Raw genomic sequence first — 22,806 nt, forward strand, 5'->3', positions numbered from 1 at the left:
GTTAAATGGAATAAATGGTTTTTAGTGTAAAGAAGAAAGTAATTATTGTCCGGACTCCACTGCTACCAGAAAGACATGGGGCAAGTAAGGTGTGGGTGATTGCTGCCATCATGCCTGAACTACATTTTCTGGGCTGATGGTACAAAAGAGATTAGTTACTGATCAGGGCCAGGGTCTAGAGAGGCACAAGCACTTGAGCAGTTTTATTTTCCTTCCATAGCAGCCACCTCTCACACCTAAAGGATGACTTTTCAGATGTTTCAGAGGATTTTGAGGGTGGTGTTGTTATAAGGGGAAAGTCGCCTTGCCTCTGCCAAAAGCCACTTGTGTCTAAGAAGAGCTATAAAACTTTCTGCTAGCAGTCAGGATCAAAAGAACTGATCAGCTTAATCCAGTGGTCTTTAAACTAGTCCCACAAATGGCAGTCCACCCCCCCCCCCCTTTGCTACATGGCAAACTGGCTGTAATGCTCTCCTCCATTTCAAAAATATTTTGAGATCTAGAGGGATAATAATTTATTTGTACCCCGCCACTCTGGGCGGCTTCCAACAAAATATTAAAATATAATAGTCCGTCAAGCATTAAAAGCTTTCCTAAACAGGAGTGCCTTCAGACGTCTTCTAAAAGTCTGGTAGTTCTTCTCTTTGACATCTGGTGGGAGGGCGTTCCACAGGGCGGGTGCCACTACTGAGAAGGCCCTCTGCCTGGTTCCCTGTAGCTTTGCTTCTCACAGTGAGGGAACCGCCAGAAGGCCCTCGGCGCTGGACCTCAGTGTCTGGGCAGAACGATTGGGATGGAGATGCTCCTTCAGGTATACTGGTTGGGGTGTTTTTTAAGTATAAAATTGCATTGGTCCCATTCTTCATAATGGCGCTGCTTCCATATTCTTCACCATTAGCACATTTTGCCAAGAAAACCTACTGCATTGCTGTTATGAACTTGAAGTGTGGTGCAGTGTGTAAAGGCTAGCTTGTATCTACATCAAAAATATTTTTGAAATATTTCTTGGAGCAATCTCTTCTTCCAGCAGTATTTAGTAAGAGAAACGTCTCTGGAGTAATGAAGACTAGGTTTGAAGGCCTACACAAATTAGAAAACACTGCACCAGAGAACAGTCTAAACAAGCTTTTAAAAGGAACCTGAAGGTGTGGGAGGCAGACGTAGTCGAAGGTTTAAGTGGTAATGCAGGGTACATTTTAAGGTTTGACTAAGGACCCGTTCCATGGTATGTGAAGAAAGATATACCTTTAATTAAAAGCGTTAATGTTTAAAAAACCAGCAACTTAATGTATTGAATCAGAAATAAATTTTGACACCTGTTTTTGTACATGTTCACCTGGACAGATTCTGATATTTTCAGAAGTATTACTTCTCAAAAAACCTAACAAAGACCATGATGTGATACAGAGTAAGTGATAAAACTTTGCATGCACTTTCTATTAAGATTCCATCAAATAAAAAAAAAAAGTATGGATTTTATATTTTGAGTGTAGGATCCTCTTGTAATTAGAAAATGTACCCATTTTAATTACTGCCAAATATACCAGACGTATAGATGAGAGTGAACTGTAAGACAAGTATATGATTCAAAGAACATTTTGCTCTATGGACTCTACATCTGAATAGGATACAAGTTTCTGTAGATCTTTATTGAATAGGCAGATTTTATCTGAATTTGTTTAAAGGAACACTTTAAATGTCCTTTTTGATTCTAAAATGTACTAAAATGGTTTTTTAAATGAAAAGTAATATTGTTTCCATCCTTATGGTGTTATTTTAGGTTGTTTGAATGAGCATCTTGATACTTTGAAAAGTGCCCCTGTGTAGCTGCCTGATTTACCTTTCTATTTCATTATACTATCATTATTAATGGCTGCTTTCTCCCTACCCTGTAGCAATCAAATATAGGATAAATGTGGATAATTGCACAAGGTAAATGCACATACATAAGTATATAAGGTAAAGGGACCCCTGACCATTAGGTCCGGTCGTGACCGACTCTGGGGTTGTGGCGCTCATCTCGCTTTATTGGCTGAGGGAGCCGGCATACAGCTTCCGGGTCATTTCGCCAGCATGACTAAGCCGCTTCTGGTGAACCAGAGCAGCGCACGGAAAGGCCGTTTACCTTCCTGCTGGAGTGGTACCTATTTATCTACTTGCACTTTGATGTGCTTTTGAACTGCTAGGTTGGCAGGAGCAGGGACCGAGCAATGGGAGCTCACCCCGTCGCGGGGATTCGAACCGCCAACTTTCTGATCGGCAAGTCCTAGGCTCTGTGGTTTAACCCACAGCGCCACCCGTGCAGCAGAGCAAAGCTAATATTATCCAGGTTTCTGTTACATGAATGAGTGTTCCTCCTCCATGTGATTTCCCTTTCTGTTCTATAAAGTTGGGTTAGATCTAAAGAAACTTCCTCTGAAACTTCCTGCAGAGGCTGATTCGCCACATTGTTTGCTGACCAGAAAAAGCACTGGTAAAAATTTTATAATTTCTCAAGCGGCTACACTGGCACTTGTGTGTGAAATTTTGCTTGCAAGCATACTAGCTTCTACTTCTTTTGTGTTTACACAAAGTACAGTGGTACTTTGGGTTACATACACTTCAGGTTACAGACTCCGCTAACCCAGAAATAGTACCTCGGGTTAAGAACTTTGCTTCAGTATGAGAACAGAAATTGTGTGGCGGTGGCACAGTGGCAGCCAGAGGCCCCATTAGCTAAAGTAGTGCTTCAGGTTAAGTACAGACCTCTGGAACGAATTAAGTACTTAACCAGAGGTACCACTGTATAGCAAGGGCAATTCTAATGAAACTGAATTCTGTCTGCCTAGACCAGGGGTCAGCAACCTTTTTCAGCCGTGGGCTGGTCCACCGTCCCTCAGACCATGTGGGCCGGACTGTATCTGAGTTTCTAACACTGCTCTAGAATCCTATGAACACTTACATGGGAGTAAGCCCCACTAAATACAATTGAGACGTGAGTCTAAGTAAACACACAGACGATTGAATGGTAAGAGCAGGGGTCAGCAAACTTTTTCAGCAGTCCACTGTCTCTCAGACCTTGTGGGGGGGGCGGACTATATTTGGGGGGGAATGAACGAATTCCTGTGCCCCACAAATAACCCAGAGATGCATTTTAAATAAAAGCACACATTCTACTCATGTAAAAACACCAGGCAGGCCCCACAAATAACCCAGAGATGCATTTTAAATAAAAGGACACATTCTACTCATGTAAAAACATGCTGATTCCCAAACCGTCTGCAGGCCGGATTGAGAAAGTGATTGTGCCGGATCCAGCCCCCGGGCCTTAAGTTGCCTACCCCTGATGTAGACTAGCTAACAAAGATAAAAATAATGACATTGTTTACCCTTAGTAAACATCTTTCACAAGAATAAAATGCTGGCTCACTTGCTAGCGAAAGCTTTTCCCTCTTAGGAACAGCAAAGATCCTGTTTTGTTTTGAACAGGTATGATACATCTAACCTTAGAGTGCCAAACCATAACTTTGGAATTTGAATCATGATTAACAATTACTATTTTTATAATAAGCCTTTAAAAAAATCCTTAAGGCGCAACCACATCTGTGAAACTAGAATGGCGTCACAATAGGACAATAAATACTTTCATGGAACAGATGTTGGGAAAGGGAAAGGTATCTTCAAAACTTAGTGTAAGCAAGGACACATTCTTCCTTAACTCCATGAGAGAACATCTTCTCAGAAAACTCTAATTAGTGCAATGCATCTGAGCAGATGTGTTTTGATACAGTTCATAGATCAAAAACAATCTTTTATCAAGGTAGTATCCTTCTCATTTACTACATAGGTGATTGTGAAAGGTATAGTCAAAAAAGTGTCTTAAGTAAATAAAAACATAGCTCATTTTGATACATATTTATCTGCTAGATGGGCCAATACTAAACAGTGCTATTCCTTAGACCAGTTTATGCAGCCAGACCTGATTTGCTCTTCCCCAAGGATATTACGCTCACTAACCCAAGATTCCATTTAAGATGTAAAACACTGGCACAAACTGTCCCAGTTATAGAGATAAGACCTATGGGTCAGTAGTTATTTGGATCTCCTTTAGGATTAAAAACTTTAATCCAAACTATAGGGATTATGGATGAACAAAGGACATGAAATTTTAATCCGAAGCAAGAAATATTTTTAAAAGCAAGGCACGTAATTTCATTGTGATTAGAAGTTTTCCAACGCACAAATTAACACTGCCAACTCGTTGAGCCTATTTTGAAAAACTTTGTAGTTCAAGCAACAGCACAGATCAGCTGGCGTTCATCCAGGAAAAACATCCTTTAGAACTGCAACCTATAAATTTAACACACCTGGAGTAAGTAGCAGCTACTTAAAAGTGCTCAAGCAGATCCCCATAATTGTCTTAAGGTTGACCTCAAGGTTAGGAATGTATGTGCAGCCACATTCCTATTTTCTATTCTATGCGATTGTCCAATGCTAATGGCTTAGTAAGCATCCTTGAAAACCATTTCCCCCCCACATACTTCTGTGTGCCAGCATTACTTGAATCTGCTGTCCATTCCTGCAGCTCTACAGCAGGCATCCCCCAACCTTTGGCCCTCCAGATGTTTTGGCCTACAACTCCCATGATCCCTAGCTAACAGGACCAGTGGTCAGGGATGATGGGAATTGTAGTCCAAAACATCTGGAGGGCCAAAGGTTGGGGGATGCCTGCTCTACAGAGTGCTACAGTGAGGGTAATAAAATGAAAATAGTAGGTGGGGGAATCACTCAGGAGGGCTGCTCTCACGTTTAAATGCAACCATTCAAATCAGGTACAGGGCACATAATGAGAACTTTAGAATAATTATTTACCACTCTTATTCACCCACATTGGTTCCAGTGCATACATCAAGTGTCTCTGGAAGTCAAAATTGAAGGCTTGGAAAAGAATATCATTCCCTCACACAGTTAAAGGTGAAATAGCTTAGGTTTGATGCATTCATTTCCCTGTGCAGATAACCTTTTCAGCGTTAGTAAAAATCCAGGTATATGTGGGACAAGAAGCTACAGTTAGAACTGGATATGGAACAACTGACTGGTTCAAAATTGGGAAAGGAGTACGACAAGGCTGCATTTTGTCTCCCTGCTTATTTAACTTATATGCAGAATTCATCATGCGAAAGGCTGGGCTGGATGAATCCCTAGCCGGAATTAAGATTGCCGGAAGAAATATCAACAACCTCAGATATGCAGATGACACAACCTTGATGGCAGAAAGTGAGGAGGAATTAAAGAACCTTTTATTGAGGGTGAAAGAGGAGAGTGCAAAATATGGTCTGAAGCTCAAAATCAAAAAAACGAAGATCATGGCTACTGGTCCCATCACCTCCTGGCAAATAGAAGGGGAAGAAATGGAGGCAGTGAGAGATTTTACTTTCTTGGGCTCCATGATCACTGCAGATGGTGACAGCAGCCACGAAATTAAAAGATGCCTGCTTCTTGGGAGAAGGGCAATGACAGGCCTAGACAGCATCTTGAGAAGTAGAGACATCACCTTGCCAACAAAGGTCCGTATAGTTAAAGCTATGGTTTTCCCAGTAGTGATGTATGGAAGTGAGAGCTGGACCATAAAGAAGGCTGATCGCCGAAGAATTGATGCTTTTGAATTATGGTGCTGGAGGAGACTCTTGAGAGTCCCATGGACTGCAAGAAGATCAAACCTCTCCATTCTGAAGGAAATCAGCCCTGAGTGCTCACTGGAAGGACAGATTGTGAAGCTGAGGCTCCAGTACTTTGGCCACCTCATGAGAAGAGAAGACTCCCTGGAGAAGACCCTGATGTTGGGAAAGATGGAGGGCACAAGGAGAAGGGGGCGACAGAGGACGAGATGGTTGGATAGTGTTTTCGAGGTTACCAGCATGAGTCTGACCAAGCTGCGGGAGGCAGTGGAAGACAGGAGTGCCTGGCGTGCTCTGGTCCATGGAGTCACGAAGAGTCGGACACGACTAAACGACTAAACAACAACAACAACAAATCCCAGTAGTTTCAGGCATCTTTGTCAACCTGAAAGACATCTGAGGCAACTCAGCATAAAATGGGTTTGCGGGTTTTATTTTGCTTTCTTTCGTCTTTATACCAAAAAAAAAGTCATTAAGAAAAACTACACGCCCAACTTTGAGCTGTTTGAATGAGGCAATGGGATTTCTTCATAGGCTATTTTCATGAAAGGATATTTCATTGGCAGAAACCAATATTCCAAGTTATAGAAGAGGTAAAATTGATGGTCCACAGCCACTTCATCAAATATCCTCAAGAGGTTTAGAAAGAACTCTTTGACGGAATGATAAGGTTTGAAAGGAGAATAGAAGTCTCTAATGGCCAGAGCTAGCGTTTTGTTTCCATGTGGTCCAAATATAGCCGTTTCATTTCCAAAGCAGGTGGGCTCTCCACTGAAGAGAGTAATAGTGGTGTAATTTGTTTGTATCTTCTTAAAAATGGCCCCCAGCTCGGCCAGCTTTTGGTATGTCCTCTGTACAAACTTGGAGCATTCGTAAGGCTCAAACCACACTCTGGCCTGCTCCTCCGGGCTCTCTTTGACCATCCACGTCTCGTAGTAAATGCCAGTTTCGTTGTCGTATTTCACCCATTTCGCCATTTGATTAAACATAGTTCCTGTACAAGAAGAAGAAAACACAGTATCACACTACGGGAAGGAGATAGGAGAATCATATCTGCACAGCTGAATACTATCTGTGCTTTAAAATAACCTGCTTAATTCTGCAGCCTTTCCCACCTTTTTCTTCAAGCAGCTCAGCGGAGCATACATGCTTCCCTCCTTGTTTAATCCCCACAACAATCCTGTGAGGTATAGGTTAAGCTGAGAGACACTCAAGGGCTCTCAGTCGGCTTTATGGCAGAGTATGGGCTTGAATCCGTGTCTCCCAGGGTTCGACGCACTAACCACTACACCCCACTGGCTCTCAGTGTTCCCTGACAGGCTGGGCTGATGCTCCTATGCAAGCATAGCAGTCACTTTTTGAAATTTATTTCAGAAGGAACACCAGAATGCCTGGTATAAGCACATGACGACACAGAATCTGTGTCCACGAAGTGTTCAAATCTGAAGACCTCTGGAGATCTTCTCAGCTCCACAGAAAACAGAGGCTCTAACTGTCCGGAGTTCAGCCTACACTCGAGTAGGACTCTGGCGGAGACACATGCCCAACTGGCATGTTCTCTCCCTCCTGGACGATCATTCAGGAGCTTCAAAAGCTTTCTTCAGCCCGAACATCCCAGCGACCGATGCCAACAGACATCGGCACACTTAGGGATCCGCAGAGTTTGCGCATCTTGCATAACAGACCTCAGCAACTCAGCATTTGGGCTAATCTACTTTATTTACATATAAACACACACACGGAGCACTGCAACATGGCTCCCTCTCTCTCTAGCATCAGACAGCAAAGAGAAAAAGAACGAAGGACAGTAGTCCCACTTCACGGAACACAGTAACACAAACATGTCTTTGTCACTTCCCACTCTGTGGAGTCAAAACATATACCGTCATGTGATAGACAACAATCCCATAACTGCAATCATGGAGCAGGAATTCTAACACTAACCACATCTACTCAAATGAAAGTCTGATTAATTTTACAAAGGATTGTTCCCAGAAAAGTCGGATGAGGATTGCAGGCAATTTGCAAAGATATATGGATATACAGTAACACCCTCAGATTTCTTACTGGCCTGAACCAAGCCCAAAATAATAATAATAATAATAAATTTTATTTATATCCCGCCCTCCCCAGCCGAAGCCGGGCTCAGGGCGGCTAACAATAATCAAATAATCAAACAATCAAATAATCACACATTCAAAAATATTTCATTATAAAAATTAATTAAAATCAAATTAATGGCAACCGATTAAGCAAGATTCTGTGCAGGTTGCCAAAGGAGGGAGTCAGGCTGCGCCCTGACCAAAGGCCTGGTGGAACAACTCTGTCTTGCAGGCCCTGCGGAAAGATGTCAGGTCCCGCAGGGCCCTAGTCTCTTGTGACAGAGCGTTCCACCAGATTGGAGCCGCAGCCGAGAAGGCCCTGGCTCTAGTTGAGGCCAGCCTAACCTCTCTTCTGAATCCCCACCACGTCAACAACTTCTGAATCCCCACCACGTCAACAAGCCCCATGACAATGTTTGCATGTTTACCTGAGATTGTGGTCACCAGAACCAAGGTCCCGTTCTCCTTCCAATGAGCGTCATCTATTCCTTCATAAAAGCAGGCGGCCCCCTGATTGCACCAAAAAGGGGCAAGCACATTGGGCCGTAGATGAGGAAACGTGCAATTGCCCAGCTGGAAGAGCTCATACCACTCCATTGTGTAGTTCTTCCCCGATACAGAGCTCTTGAAACCGACAGCGTCGTGCATGATCTTCTAAAAGAGGAATAACCAACACAAGCGAAGGCATGCCTTCGTTCATCATTCCACATTTCTTCTCTCTATATGGACTCTAACTCAGGGGTGGGGAGCCAGTGTGGTCGGACCAGAACTCTCATCAGCACCACTCAGCAATGGTCAGGGACCATGGAAGCTGCAGTCCAGAAACATCTGAAAAGCCACAGGTTTCCCCTTTTTGCTCCAAGGCACTGTTAGAAATTAGCCAGGCACGTTTTGCGGCTGGTGCAGGTCCAATTGCGACCACATGGAGCTCTCTGGATGCCAGGTTGGCAACTGAAATCTCTCTTTTTCCAGATAATTTTTATTAAATTTTCTGTTTTACATTTTAGAATATTCATTTAAACAGCCTTAAAATATCAATGATTTCCCTTCCTCTCGTTCCATGGTTCATTTTGCATAACATAAATCCCTGCATATTTTATATAAACTGATCCATTCAGTATTCCATTATTACATCCATCAAAACTTATTTACACTGTTGAATTCATCTTAATGCTGCCCACGTTTTCAAATATACACAGTTTCCCTCCATATATTCAATAAACATTTTCCAATCTTCTTTAAACACCTTTTCTTCTTGTTCTCTTATTCTAGATGTTAGGTCCACAAACTGCGCATATTCCATCAGCTTAAGTTGCCATTCTTCTTTAGTTGGGACTTTGCTCGTTTTCCATTTTTGGGCTAACAAAACATGCGCTGCAGTAGTGGCATACATAAATAACCTTTTTTGACACCTGGGATTTTCAGTTTGAATTAGCCCCAACAAAAAGGACTCTAGTTTTTTGGGGGGGAAGTACTTTTAAACCTTTTTTTCAATTCATTATGAATTATTTCCCAATACTCTTTTACCCTTTTATGGACTTTTACAGGTCCATCACATATGATAGATATATGGTGGCAACTGACATCTCCATCTGGCCGACCCCTCCTGCTTAAGAAGAGCTTACTCATTGCATTTAGATCCCCCCTTTTTTCTCTCCAAGAGGTACATGGTTCACACACCCCCTCAGTTTATCCCTACCATGATCCTGTAAGGGAGGTTAAAAGGCTGTGACTGTCTCCAAGGTGAGCTTCATGACTGAGCACGGATTCAAACCCTGATCTCACAGGTCCTAGTTTAACACTCTAACCGCTGCACCACCCTGGCTTCCTAGAGTACTACTGCTATATAAATTAAGTAGGTGAATAAATATGGGGAAAGGATCTGAAATATTTTCCTGGAAGCTTGCAATTTATTTTGGATTGTTTTATTGGATACTTTAACGTGTTGTAAATCACCTTGCGATTTAAAAATAAATAAATTATAAACCGGTACAGAAATGAATAATAAGAATAATAAAAGGCAGTGCAAAAAAAAATCATTGCCAAGAAATTCCATCGTGGTGATCATAACCTAGGTGTCAGGTGCCATCTGGCAATTAGCTTACATATCTGAGTTTCTAACACTGCTCTAGAATCCTATGAACACTTACATGGGAGTAAGCCCCACTAAATACAATTGAGACGTGAGTCTAAGTAATCACACAGAGGATTGAATGGTAAGAGCAGGGGTCAGCAAACTTTTTCAGCAGTCCACTGTCTCTCAGACCTTGTGGGGGGCCGGACTATATTTGGGGGGGGGGAATGAACGAATTCCTGTGCCCCACAAATAACCCAGAGGTGTATTTTAAATAAAAGGACACATTCTACTCATGTAAAAACACCAGGCAGGCCCCAGAAATACCCCCGAGATGCATTTTAAATAAAAGGACACATTCTGCTCATGCAAAAAACAGGCTGATTCCCGGACAGTCCATGGACCGGATTTAGGAGGCGATTGGGCCAGATCCGGCCCCCAGGCCTTAGTTTGCCTACACATGGGTAAGAGCCTGACCCACTGCATGCATACTCAAAAGTAAATCACGCTTAATTTTCAATGGGCTTTGCTCCTAGGTAAGTGTTCACACAATCTAGAAATTGCAGACCAACTATGAGAATCAGTGAGCCATACTTTGCACAGCTCGTAAGACTAATTGGCCAATTATGCTGTTGTACTGGGATTTTTGGTAACATGCCTTGGATGGCAGGAAAGGCAACACTATGAATGCTATAAAATAACAAAGCAAGCTGGGGAAATGGCGCAGTTCCAGGAAGTGGACGTCCCGTGATTTCTCTGCAGGAACAGAGAAACTTTTACACGCTGAATATCTGGAAGGAGGGAGCGAATTACTGTCACATGCCTGTGACTGGCACTAGCCAGGAATAATAATAAAACAAAAAATAAAAATCGCCCTGAAAGTGCCATTTAAAGATTGCTTCTTTCAAAGCTGTTACTTAAAAATTCTCAGAACATTTTCTAACACTCTCCTGTTGCCAGAAAAGTGGTAAACAATGTTTTCTGAATATATTTACACGGTCTATAGTTAATCAAATTAAGAATGTCAGTTCTGTATTGCACTTTTTGAAATCTAGGTTAATTGGGATGCAAAAGGCTGACAAAACAGAGGAGGAGACACATGTGACCTTACCACATGACCAAGGAGATCTCCATATTTGAATTCCCAGACAGGTGCCTGTAACCGAAATACTTCCAGGACATCGTCATCTCTCATCACCGGAATGGGAGAGCCAGTTGGGCAGAAAGTGTAACGAGCCTGACAGTAGGCGTCTGTTTTAGGGCGGTAATCAAAACGCCTGCATTAAAATAAATGTGTTGTTTTTTTAAATTTTTTTGATTAAACCCAAAAGTTCAGATTTAAAAAAAGAAACGGCCATAAACTGGAAGTCATTGCTTGCTTGCACAACTCTTGAGTTTTCTCTCTCGCAGAGCCACATCCCATAATTATACTTAATCTCCCCATTTTGAGACTGCTCAGCCCCTGACAAGTCACCACTGCGTGCACATGAGCCATCTGTGTTGAAAAAGCGTCCCATCTGGAATCCTGCATTGCTCGCACCTGGCTGTTAACCATAAGGCTGGTGGTTTGAGACCACCCAGGGACGCCTGTAGGCAGGATTCCTGCACTGCAGCGGCTTGGACTAGATGACCCCTGGATCTCATAGAATCATAGAATCATAGAGTTGGAAGAGACCACAAGGGCCATCGAGTCCAACCCCCTGCCAAGCAGGAAACACCATCAGAGCACTCCTGACATATGGTTGTCAAGCCTCTGCTTAAAGACCTCCAAAGAAGGAGACTCCACCACACTCCTTGGCAGCAAATTCCACTGTTGAACAGCTCTTACTGTCAGGAAGTTCTTCCTAATGTTTAGGTGGAATCTTCTTTCTTGTAGTTTGGAACCATTGCTCCATGTCCGCTTCTCTGGAGCAGCAGAAAACAACCTTTCTCCCTCCTCTATGTGACATCCTTTTATATATGTGAACATGGCTATCATATCACCCCTTAACCTCCTCTTCTCCAGGCTAAACATGCCCAGCTCCCTTAGCCGTTCCTCATAAGGCATCGCTTCCAGGCCTTTGACCATTTTGGTTGCCCTCCTCTGGACACGTTCCAGTTTGTCAGTGTCCTTCTTGAACTGTGGTGCCCAGAACTGGACACAGTACTCCAGGTGAGGTCTGACCAGAGCAGAATACAGTGGCACTATTACTTCCCTTGATCTAGATGCTATACTCCTATTGATGCAGCCCAGAATTGCATTGGCTTTTTTAGCTGCCGCATCACACTGTTGGCTCATGTCAAGTTTGTGGTCAACCAAGACTCCTAGATCCTTTTCACATGTACTGCTCTCAAGCCAGGTGTCATCTCTTCCAGCTCTACAATTCTATGATCCCACTCTGGACATCTGAAGCTCCACTGACACAACAGGACTTCTTCCTTTCCTCCCCCTGGCATCCGCCCTCCCCAAATATGCTCAGAGGGTCCCTCAGATTTGGGGGGGGGGGGCAGGGGAGAGGAGGGGAAAGAAGCTTGCAAATCCTAATTTTTGGATGGGGAGCCCAAACCTCTCTTGCCATCCCCTGGAAGTGAGCCATCACCGATTGGAAAAAGTTTAAAGACTATTTATAGAAATAATGCAAAATTAATGAGTGTTAGAAAAATGTTGGAATGAAGTTATATGGCTTTAGTAGAAATGTTATAAGGAATTAAGTATGAATAGATTATTAGAGTATTAAAGGGGAAATAAGGTTAAAATATGTTAAGACAATTATATGACAGAAATAGAGGAAGATGGAAAGGATTTGCTGAAACAATTAATAGAAGTGGAATACAAAAAGGGAGGTGAGAGGAGGTCTTTGAAACAAGGGAATGAAAGTTAAGTATTGGTATGGTAAGGTGTGCTTTAAATTGTTTTCGTTTGGTTTTGTTTAGTTTATTATGTTGGTGTTGTGTTGTGTATTGTTTATATATTGTATTGTATTTTTTCCCACTTTTTCCCTCTTCTCTTTCTTTTTCTTTGTAAAGTTTAAAAGCAATAAATATTATTTTTTTAAAAAAGGAAGTGAGCCATCACCCCACCTGCTATAGTAGGCGGCCGCAGGGGTCGGGATCCTGCCCGACGACCCTCTCCCCTCCCCATACGCGTCCTCTCACCTGTAAGGCACAGGCCACCCCTGCTGCCCCGGAGAGCCGCACGTCGAGCTGCAGCAGGGCGTCCCCAGCTGCAGCAGCAGCAGCAAAAGCAGCGTCAGCCACAGACGCGGCGGCTCCCCGCCCGCAGCCATGATGCAGCCTCCCCGCAAGCAGAAAGCAAGCGGCGCAGGGCAGGCCAGCTCCGCTTCCGCGTTTCTCTCGCCCGCCCAGCAGTCAGCTGAGCAAAGTTCAGCCCGTCACATGCCGAGGGGTCGGGCACATGCTCAGTGCGCTTGGGGCAAGAGCTTCTGCTATTATTTCCCTCTCCTCTCTGCCTCTGGTTTCTGTCCCGCGATCGCGATGGGGGAAATCAGATCTCCCGGCTCTCTCAACCCCACTGGGTCGTTTGTTCTTTGCGCATGGAGAAGGAAGCCTTTCAGCTGAGATTCCCGCACGGCAGGGGGTTATGTTTCCCAACCTTGTGCCTCCAGCTGTTTTTTGGACTACAATTCCCATCATCCCTTGCCACTGGTCTTGCTAGTCAGGGATGATGGGAGTTGTAGTTCAAAAACAGCTGGAGGCACAAGGTTGGGAAACACTGGACTAGACGACCCCTGGCTCCCTTCCAGCTCTACAGTTCTCTGATTCCATATCTCTGCTGTAGGTTTTTTTTTTTTGGGGGGGGGGGTTTAGATGCAGTGGCCGGAGAGCGAGTGGGTCACCTTGCACAAAGCGTCGGATCCGGGGTTGCAGTTTAGGCTTTTAAAATCCCCAGGCTTTTAGCTCGTTTCAAATATGTCTTAGCTACCCTTAGACCAGACAGTTTCGGAGAGGTGTTGCAATCAGCACAGATTACTCTTACAAAGGGAAAAACTAAATATCATCATATTCACACGTGAAAAGCTTTTTTTTTTTTTGGACGTGCACGCCGGATCAAACATAAGATTATCCTCTTATGTGCTGCAAAATCAGCGCGCATTGCGCTCCGAAACGAAAGGGGAACAGACGTCTTTGCATCCCAGGACGCGAAGTCTTTCCTGTCCTCCCGTCTCCAAGGGTCACAGAAAGCGCCGCCCCGACGGCTCTTCTTCCGGACCAGCAGGGGGCGGGTGGGATCCCGCCCCAGATCCTGGGATCCCGCCCCAGATCCTTCCTTCCTGCGGCCTCTTCCTCCGTGGACGCGGGGGACCCGCGGGCGAGGATGGGGAAGCGCGTGGCCGTGGTCTTGGCTGGCTGCGGGGTCTTCGACGGCAGCGAGATCCACGAGGCGTCCGCCGTCCTGGTGCACCTGAGCCGGGCTGGAGCGGAGGTGAGGCTGGCGACCCTCTAAAAGTGCAAAAGGGGGGTATTCCTTGCAGGGCTGTGTGTGGACTAGATGACCCCTGGGGTCCCTTCCGACTCTACAATAATAGGATTGTTCCTCCTCTCGTGCCCTGTCGTGCAAAATCCGCCCAACCCACCTGCCCACGGCTTAAACTTCGTGCGCGCAAGCAAGCAAACTGCGTGCAAGGATCTCTTGCAATTTCCTCAGGATAGAATCATAGAATTGTAGAGTTGGAAGTGTTATAGGACCTCTAAGGTCTCAAATATAGGATAAATGTGGATAATTGCACAAAGTAAATGCACATACATAAGCATATAAACCACATGTCTAAAACAGGTACCATATTTAGACATTTTGGTCTGCCGTAGCCGAAACAAAATAAAAAAATTCCTTCCAGTAGCACCTTAGAGACCAACTAAGTTTGTTCACGAAAGCTCATACCAATAACAAACTTAGTTGGTCTCTTAAGGTGCTACAGGAAGGAATTTTTTATGTCTAAAACAGTACAGGAGAGCAATCCAAAAGCCATCTTGGCTCTCCTAAAGACCCTCAATATTTCCTCTGCCACCTTAATCAGGTGTGATGTAATTTCTGACAGTTTGTAGAGAGGATGTCTGCCTTCTCCATGCCAAAATGAAAACCCTTAAAAGAGATGAAGGCAGCCCTGTTTAGGGAAGTTTTTAAAGTCTCATGTTTTATCGTGTTTTTAATATTCTGTTGGGAGCCTCCCAGAGTGGCTGGGGAAACTCAGCCAGATGGGTGGGGTATAAATAATATTAATATTATTATTGTGTTTCTTCTTGGTTCTGGGTGTTTCTGGCCTCCTTGCTAGGAAGGGAGGGAATTTGGTTGCTACAGAAAAATAAAAATAAAGACCTGCTTCCTGCCCCCATCCATTCACCTCTGACCGATCATGGACTTAAAGGTAAGGTAAAGGGACCCCTGACGATTAGGTCCAGTCGTGGCCGACTCTGGGGTTGCGGTGCTCATCTCGCTTTATTGGCTTTATACAGCTTCCGGGTCATGTGGCCAGCATGACTAAGCCGCTTCTGGCAAACCAGAGCAGCACGCGTGTCAGGGAACTGCCATCGGAGCTCAGGGTGGTGGAGAGGCTCTCGGATGCTGGGAGACCCTCGGATGCTGAGGAGGGAACCAGCAGGGGGAGAGGGAGAGTTTCCGCTGAAGAAGAAGGGAAGGAGGTGAGGCTCAGAGACGCTTCAAGCGAGGCCAGTGGGGAGAGCTCAGGACCTCCCCTTGGAACGCCCACTCTGCGCAGAAAGCTGTCGCGCAGAGAATCAAGGAGGAGACTTTCTGTCAAAGAGCTTTTATGTTGGAAGAAATTCAGGAAACGCCCACTGACGGATTCTGCCAGTGATTAAGGCAGCCAAACTAACTACAAAACTGGGAGCGTTTTAGCGCTTACGCACAAGCAACCCCTTATCCCATTACAACGCGGAAACGCCGTTTACCTTTCTGCCAGAGCGGTACCTATTTATCTACTTGCACTTTGATGTGCTTTCGAACTGCTAGGTTAGCAGGAGCTGGGACCAAGCAACGGGAGCTCACCTCGTCGCAGGGATTCGAACCGCCGACCTTCTGATCAGCAAGTCCTAGGCTCTGTGGTTTAACCCACAGCGCCACCCTTGATCATGGACTTAGGGGACCCCTGTTTTTCTATATCAGAAGGAAAAACCCCATGGCCATCTAGTCCAACCCGCTGTGATCCTGCCCACAGCTGTAATACGATTTCACTGTGTTGTCATGGGGGTTAAGTTTGAGGTCTCGGGCTATTGTTAAAAGTTTGTGTGGCTTTTCTACATAGTGGCTAGCATTTGTCTCCTCCACATCACTCTATCCTAGCCCTCTTTAATGCCAATCTTTCAGAGTAAAAGAAGAACCAAGGCATGCCATGCTTTAGAAAGGAAGTGGTGGAATAATTGCACTGCATTTATGACTGTCATTGTAGCTGCATTTATAACTGCACACAGGCACACAGGGAGAGGGAGGAAGACCTGCATATGCTCTCATTCAGTGATAGTTTTTCTAGAAAAAGAGGTGCGAGAACTCACCATGAATGCCTCCCTTGTTCTCTTATAATGGCAATGGAGCCCCCCCTGGGAGGTGCTGGAACTGAGCTCCTGGTATGTCCCACAGAGGAACTTACGGTCTGCAAATAAAAACATCCTGAAGACCCCAGGCCACAGAGAGGTTAGGCTGGCCTCAACTAGAGCCAGGGCTTTTTCGGCTGTGGCTCCAATCTGGTGGAACGCTCTGTCACAAGAGACGAGGGCCCTGCGGGACTTGACATCTTTCCGCAGGGCCTGCAAGACAGAGCTGTTCCACCAGGCCTTTGGTCAGGGCGCAGCCTGACCCCCCTCCTCTGGCAAACTGCACAGAATTTTGCTTAATCGGTTGCCATCAATTTGATCTTAATTAATTTTTATAATGAAATGTTTTTAGAATCGTTGGATTATTTTGATTGTTGTTAGCCGCCCTGAGCCCAGCTTCGGCTGGGGAGGGCGGGATATAAATAAAATTTATTTATTTATTTATTTATTTATTTATTTATTTATTTATTTATTATTTATAGCAGAAAAAAAGGCCTTTCTCCCACCCACAGAGCGTTTTTCCACGGAAAATGTCTCTTGCCTGTTCCTTTCTGCGAGGTCAAGCTGTCTTTGGCAATCTCGATGCCTTCAATCTTCTGCTTGCTGGCTTGTAAACAAGCCTCTGTGTTCAGCAGAGTTTAGGATTCTGCAAAGGAGTGCATAGGATTGCAGTCTTGAAAACGAAACGAGGCTCCAGTTCTGTGCTCACTAGGTTTTATGTCTCATTGAACTCAATGGGACTTGTGTCTGAGTTAAATAGGTTCAGCACCGTACTGAATGCCATTAAATTGAAAATACACTGCAAGTTATTTTACTAAACATTGACAAAATATGGTCTGTGACTGTATCACTGGAAAGCACATTCTGCAAACGTTTAGTATCGTTTATTTTACAACTTTAAATGAAAACACTATACAGTGGTACCTCAGATTAAGTACCTAATTCATTCTGGAGGTCTGTTCTTAACCTGAAACTGTTCTTAACCTGAAGCACCACTTTAGCTAATGGGGCCTCCCACTGCCGCCACGCCGCCGGAGCACAATTTCTGTTCTCATCCTGAAGCAAAGTTCTTAACCCGAGGTACTATTTCTGGGTTAGCGGAGTCTGTAACCTGAAGCGTATGTAACCTGAAGCATATGTAACCCGAGGTACCACTGTATTCTTATTTGAACTGGGGTAGATAATGCCACAAAAATGTAGTTGATTTTGTCACAAGATCTGATTTTTTTCAAATCAACATAGCACAAAAACATGACCTGATGGAGAGAAACGGATGCCATTTCCTGATTCAGCAGTGCAAAAATACTCTAAATCACTTGTAGAAATCTAGACAACATTCAAAAAGTAAAAAATTGTTGCCCAGTGTAAGGTCAGTCTTTTTTTTTTTTTTTAAAAAATGTGTCTATATTAAAGGCAACATTTAGCCCTGTTTTAAAGATCTTGCTACCTAAAATACCAATTGATGCTGAAATCCCTATGCTTTGTTGTTTTGGAATTTCAGAAACCTCTTGAAATGTTGGTACTTGCAAAATTATCTTGCTTAAAATTGGCAAAAAAAACCCATGGTTAATCTTGACTCTTGCAACTAGCAAAAGTGCTACTTTGTAACACATATGTATTTGTGTTCCCTTTTCTTTTTCAGGTAAAGATATTTGCACCAAATATTGAGCAGATGCACGTTGTTGATCATTTGAAGGGTAGTCCAAGTGAAGAAAAGAGAAATGTTTTAGTTGAAAGTGCTAGACTTGCAAGAGGGGACATCCAGGATTTGGCCGAGTTGAAAGTCGGTGAATTTGATGCAATAATTTTTCCAGGTGAGCATTTTAAAAAAATAAACTAATCAAATCTGCAATCCTACATGCCTCGGAGTAAGCTCTATTAAATTCCACAGGATTTGCATTTGAAAGGACATGTTTAGGATTGCGCTACAAATGAATTAGTTTAACACTCACTTATTTTGTGAACCGTAAAAATCATTTGCACCAGTTCAGTGTGCTCAGCACTGTGAGCTGGGACTCTATAACTAGATTCTAATACTGCACCTCACTGCAACAATACTCCCTCCCGCAAAGCATAGTGCATTTTATTTACCATATTTTCTGCTCTATAAGACTCACTTTTTCCCTCTTAAAAAGTAAGGGGAAATGTGTGTGCGTCTTATGGAGGGAATGCAGGCTGCGCAGCTATCCCAGAAGCCAGAACAGCAAGAGGGATTGCTGCTTTCACTGCGTAGCGATCCCTCTTGCTGTTCTGGCTTCTGAGATTCAGAATATTTTTTTTCTTGTTTTCCTCCTCCAAAAACTAGGTGCGTCTTGTGGTCTGGTGCGTCTTATAGAGCGAAAAATACGGTATTTAGTTTATTAAATTTTTATACACAAATACACAACAAAAACCAGCCTATAATCCCCATTTCTACATTCCACATTTATTTATTTTATAAATAAATAAATAAATTTAAAAAATGAAAGTGGTTTGCACGATTCTAATGCACACGATAAAGGCCACATAAAACATTTTTTGTTTTGGTTTTTCAAAAAATTTTTTATTGCTTTTCCAAATTTATAAGAAAAAGAAAAGACATTACAAAACACAGCAAAAGAAAACACATTACAATACAAAAGAAAAACATAAAAAGAATTATTTCTTCCAAAACCCAAATTGCCTTACATTGTTAATTGGCTTCCTCGAGTCCCCCCTAACTGAATTTCATTGTACAGTGGTGCCTCGCAAGACGAAAAGAATCCGTTCCGCGAGTCTCTTCGTCTAGCAGTTTTTTCGTCTTGCGAAGCAAGCACATTAGCGGATTAGCGCTATTAGCGGCTTAGCGGATAAGCGGCTTAACGGCTTAGAAAAAGGGGGGGAGGAAAAAAAAGTCAGAAAAACTCGCAAGACATTTTCGTGTTGCGAAGCAAACCCATAGGAAATTTGTCTTGCGAAGCACCTCTGAAACGGAAAACTCTTTCGTCTAGCGTGTTTTCCGTCTTGCGAGGCGTTCGTCTTGCGGGGCACCACTGTAATCAACTTGTAACAGTTCTCCAAAATCATATTTCTATTGAAATTGACTCCTTCCATTTACTATCCTCCTCTTTTACTAGTATTCTAGTCCTTAATGTTTTACAACACATTCTTATTCTAAGCCTAAGCCTATTTATTACTTTTAAGTGACTTCTAATTATATTACAATATTTCGCTAGATATTCCTTAAATTTCTTCCAGTCTTGTGTCTCCTCCTCTTTCTGGTCCCGGATTCTTCCAGTCAGGTCGGCCAGTTCCAAAAAATCCAACATCTTCGTCTGCCATTCATCTATTGTTGGTATTTCTTGCGATTTCCAATTTTTGGCCAATAAAAGTCTTGCCGCTGTAGTGGCATACAAAAACAGTCTAACATCTTTTTTGGGCAGTTCTAGTCCTATTATTCCAAGGAGAAAGGCTTCTGGTTTCTTAATAAATGTGTTTTTCAACATTTTTTTCAATTCATTATAAATTTTCCCCCAGAAGTCTTTCACCTTAGGACATGTCCACCACATATGGTAAAAGGTACCTTCTTTTTCTTTGCATTTCCAACATTGGTTATCATTTGTATGACACATAAAACATTTTTTGAAAATAGATCACAAACTATTACAGGAGGTGGGTTATCTTCAGCATCCTCATACACCTTGCAGCAAAGGGGGGGGGGGGGAATCAGCAAAATGTTCACCATAGAAGATGCTTGCTCAGTCTCTACTGGAAGAGTGCTCCACAGGGCTGAACCAATTTTGTGCCAATATCAAATAAGCGTTGCCTCATTGGGTGACAACCAGCAACGCTGCTGTGTTGGAAGAGGCAATAATGGGAAGTTTCTTCTTGACATGAACGAGTAAGCTCTTATCTTTCCCCCCTCCCTTCTAGGGGGCTTTGGCGTAGCGAAGAACTTGTGTTCTGGGCGGTGGAAGGAAAGAACTGCACTGTCAACAACTTGGTGAAGTCCACCCTCGAGACCTTCCATAGCGCGAAGAAACCCATTGGCTTGTGCTGCATCTCCCCTGTGCTGGCAGCGAAAGTCTTCCCAGGCTGTGAAGTCACCGTCGGCCACAACAGAAATGTAGACGGGAGGTATGGAATTTTGTTTGGCGCATCATCTGATTCTGTGCGCATGCTGATTCTCTGTCAATCATAAGATCCACCTGCTACAGTGATGTACAGCTTTCCCCAATCTATCGTTTTTCTCTGTTGGTTGTTGCTGATTACACTCATTGGTCACTTTGTACAAAAGAAACGCAGAGCAACTTAATCACTTTTATATGTCCTGTTTTAAAACCAGAAAAAAGTATAGTGGCACCTCGGGTTAAGAACTTAATTTGTTCCGGAGTTCCATTCTTAACCTGAAACTGTTCTTAACCTGAGGTACCACTTTAGCTAATGATGCCTCCCGCGCCACTGCTGTGTGATTTCTGTTCTCATTCTGAGGTAAAGTTCTTAACCCGAGGTACTATTTCTGGGTTAGCAGAGTCTGTAACCTGAAGCGCCTGTAACCAGAGGTACCACTGTACGATACAAAAAATGCTCTTCCTGTAAAATATTAATAAGGACGAGTCCCATCTACCCAACATCACGCTATATCACATCACAATATACCGACATATCACAATGTCTGAAATAAGGTAAAGGGACCCCTGACCATTAGGTCCAGTTGTGATCGACTCTGAGGTTGTGACGCTCATCTCACTTTATTGGCTGACGGAGCCGGCGTTTGTCTGCAGACAGCTTCCGGGTCATGTGGCCAGCATGACTAAGCTGCTTCTGGCGAACCAGAGCAGCGCAGGGAAACGCCGTTTACCTTCCAGCTGGAGTGGTACCTATTTATCTACTTCAAACTGCTAGGTTGGCAGGAGCAGGGACCCAGCAACGGGAACTCACCCCGTCACGGGGATTTGAACTGCCGACCTTCTGATCGGCAAGTCCTATGCTCAGTGGTTTAGACCACAGCGCCACCAGCTAAACATTGTGATATATTGATATATGACAATGTCCAAAATAAGGATGGAGCTATGTAGAGGCATTGGCTGGCTTCATGGTTTTTAGCACATTGTGATTTCTGCATAGCACACACACACACCATGATTCACAATATATTGCCAGGTCAAAAACTATGAAGCTGCTATCATGATATAGACTTCAAACTGGTTTGGTGTGATATATCGCCAGCCCTACTCTGCAGTCCACTTGGGTGAGGTCCATGCAGAAGGACCTCTGATGAAGACCACAGGGTCTGGTTTGGTTCATACGGGGGACGGGGGGGCCGTCCTTGATGTATGGTGGTCCTCAGCCTTCCAGGGCATTAAAGGTCAAAGCCAGCACTTCAGTGGTGAGGGAAAGGCAGTTCTTGTTTAATTTCCTTTCCTTGCAGGTTTCCTGATGCTGAAACAGCTGCGGCCATCGAAGAACTTGGCTGCAAGCACATCTGCAAAGACGTGAGCGAGGCCCACGTGGATTCCGCAAACAAAATAGTCACCACTTGCGCGTTCATGTGCAAAGCCCCTTTGCATCAAATTTTTGATGGGGTTGGAACCATGGTTACCGAAATCTTGAAACTGGCATGAAGGGGGAAAGCCAGGCTTGGCTGCAGCTGGTAAATGTGTTAACAAATGACGCTTTGGTTAAATACGGTAGAATTAATAAAAATAATTAAGCCACCGAGATCAAGAGTCTTTCTTCAGTCGTTGGTATTTTGAACCTAGTCTTCCTTCTGTCCTTCCTCCTGAGATAATCAAATTGTTCTCTCTGTCCAAGACCAGTTTTACTGGAAAAAGTGATGAAGGAAGGACCTATGAGATTTTGACCAGCTTCGGCCCATCTGAAACTGAAGCTGATACCGGCTCATCTTATCTTGAGCCTAAACAGAGCGTCGTCACACACAGCGGAAGATAAGCAGTATGTGCCACATTCTCTGACTGTGGAATGCAAAACAATGTCCCGTGACAAGCATTTTGCTGCACAGTGAAGGAAACAGAAACCAACAGGACCAAGGGTCCATCACATTTTTAAATGTGCACTACCACCCAGTTCTCTTGCCACAGACAAGTCTCCCTGCTCCTGCCTGATCTACAGGGCTCTGGGTGGGTTTGGCCTTTGTACTGCTAGCTGCTGATCTCAATATGAAGCCTTTGGGAGCTCCTTATTATGACAGCAAGTGGTAGGTGATTGTTCTCCAAAGAAGAACTTTGTTTTGCTCAGGGTATGCAAACAATACCTATTTTAGTGACACTTATCAATTGCACCAGCTTTTATAGGGTGAAATCCAAGCTTGCTCTCCTGTCTTGAGTTCCTGCTGGGGGAAGGCATTTTTTTGCCAACTTCTCCCTCCAGCTCCTGTTCTGACTCCTCTACTGTTGCACAGGGTCACCTAAACCCTCCAGAACAGCCATTTGCCTGCCCCCTATTTTCC

At 43.9% G+C, this 22,806-nt stretch overlaps 1 protein-coding gene and 1 pseudogene across 2 annotated transcripts; one reads left to right on the forward strand and one right to left on the reverse strand.

Moving 5' to 3' along the window:
- Nucleotides 1–6,069: 6,069 nt before the first annotated feature.
- CLN5 (CLN5 intracellular trafficking protein) lies at nucleotides 6,070–13,182 on the reverse strand. Its single transcript, XM_079972978.1, has 4 exons — nucleotides 12,969–13,182; nucleotides 10,945–11,110; nucleotides 8,188–8,413; nucleotides 6,070–6,651 (listed from the first exon to the last, which is right to left on the reverse strand). Exons 1-4 carry the CDS (start codon nucleotides 13,097–13,099, stop codon nucleotides 6,140–6,142), a joined length of 1,035 nt encoding a protein of 344 aa, XP_079829104.1. The 5' UTR covers nucleotides 13,100–13,182; the 3' UTR covers nucleotides 6,070–6,139.
- An 882-nt stretch (nucleotides 13,183–14,064) lies between these two features.
- On the forward strand, nucleotides 14,065–22,056 carry LOC307214279 (glutamine amidotransferase-like class 1 domain-containing protein 3, mitochondrial; annotated as a pseudogene). Its single transcript, XR_013844012.1, has 4 exons — nucleotides 14,065–14,256; nucleotides 18,022–18,193; nucleotides 20,271–20,474; nucleotides 21,769–22,056. The product of XR_013844012.1 is annotated as a glutamine amidotransferase-like class 1 domain-containing protein 3, mitochondrial (transcript).
- Nucleotides 22,057–22,806: the final 750 nt, after the last annotated feature.

Source organism: Podarcis cretensis, assembly GCF_951804945.1.
Source record: "Podarcis cretensis genome assembly, chromosome: 4".
Taxonomy (NCBI): Eukaryota; Metazoa; Chordata; class Lepidosauria; order Squamata; family Lacertidae; genus Podarcis; species Podarcis cretensis.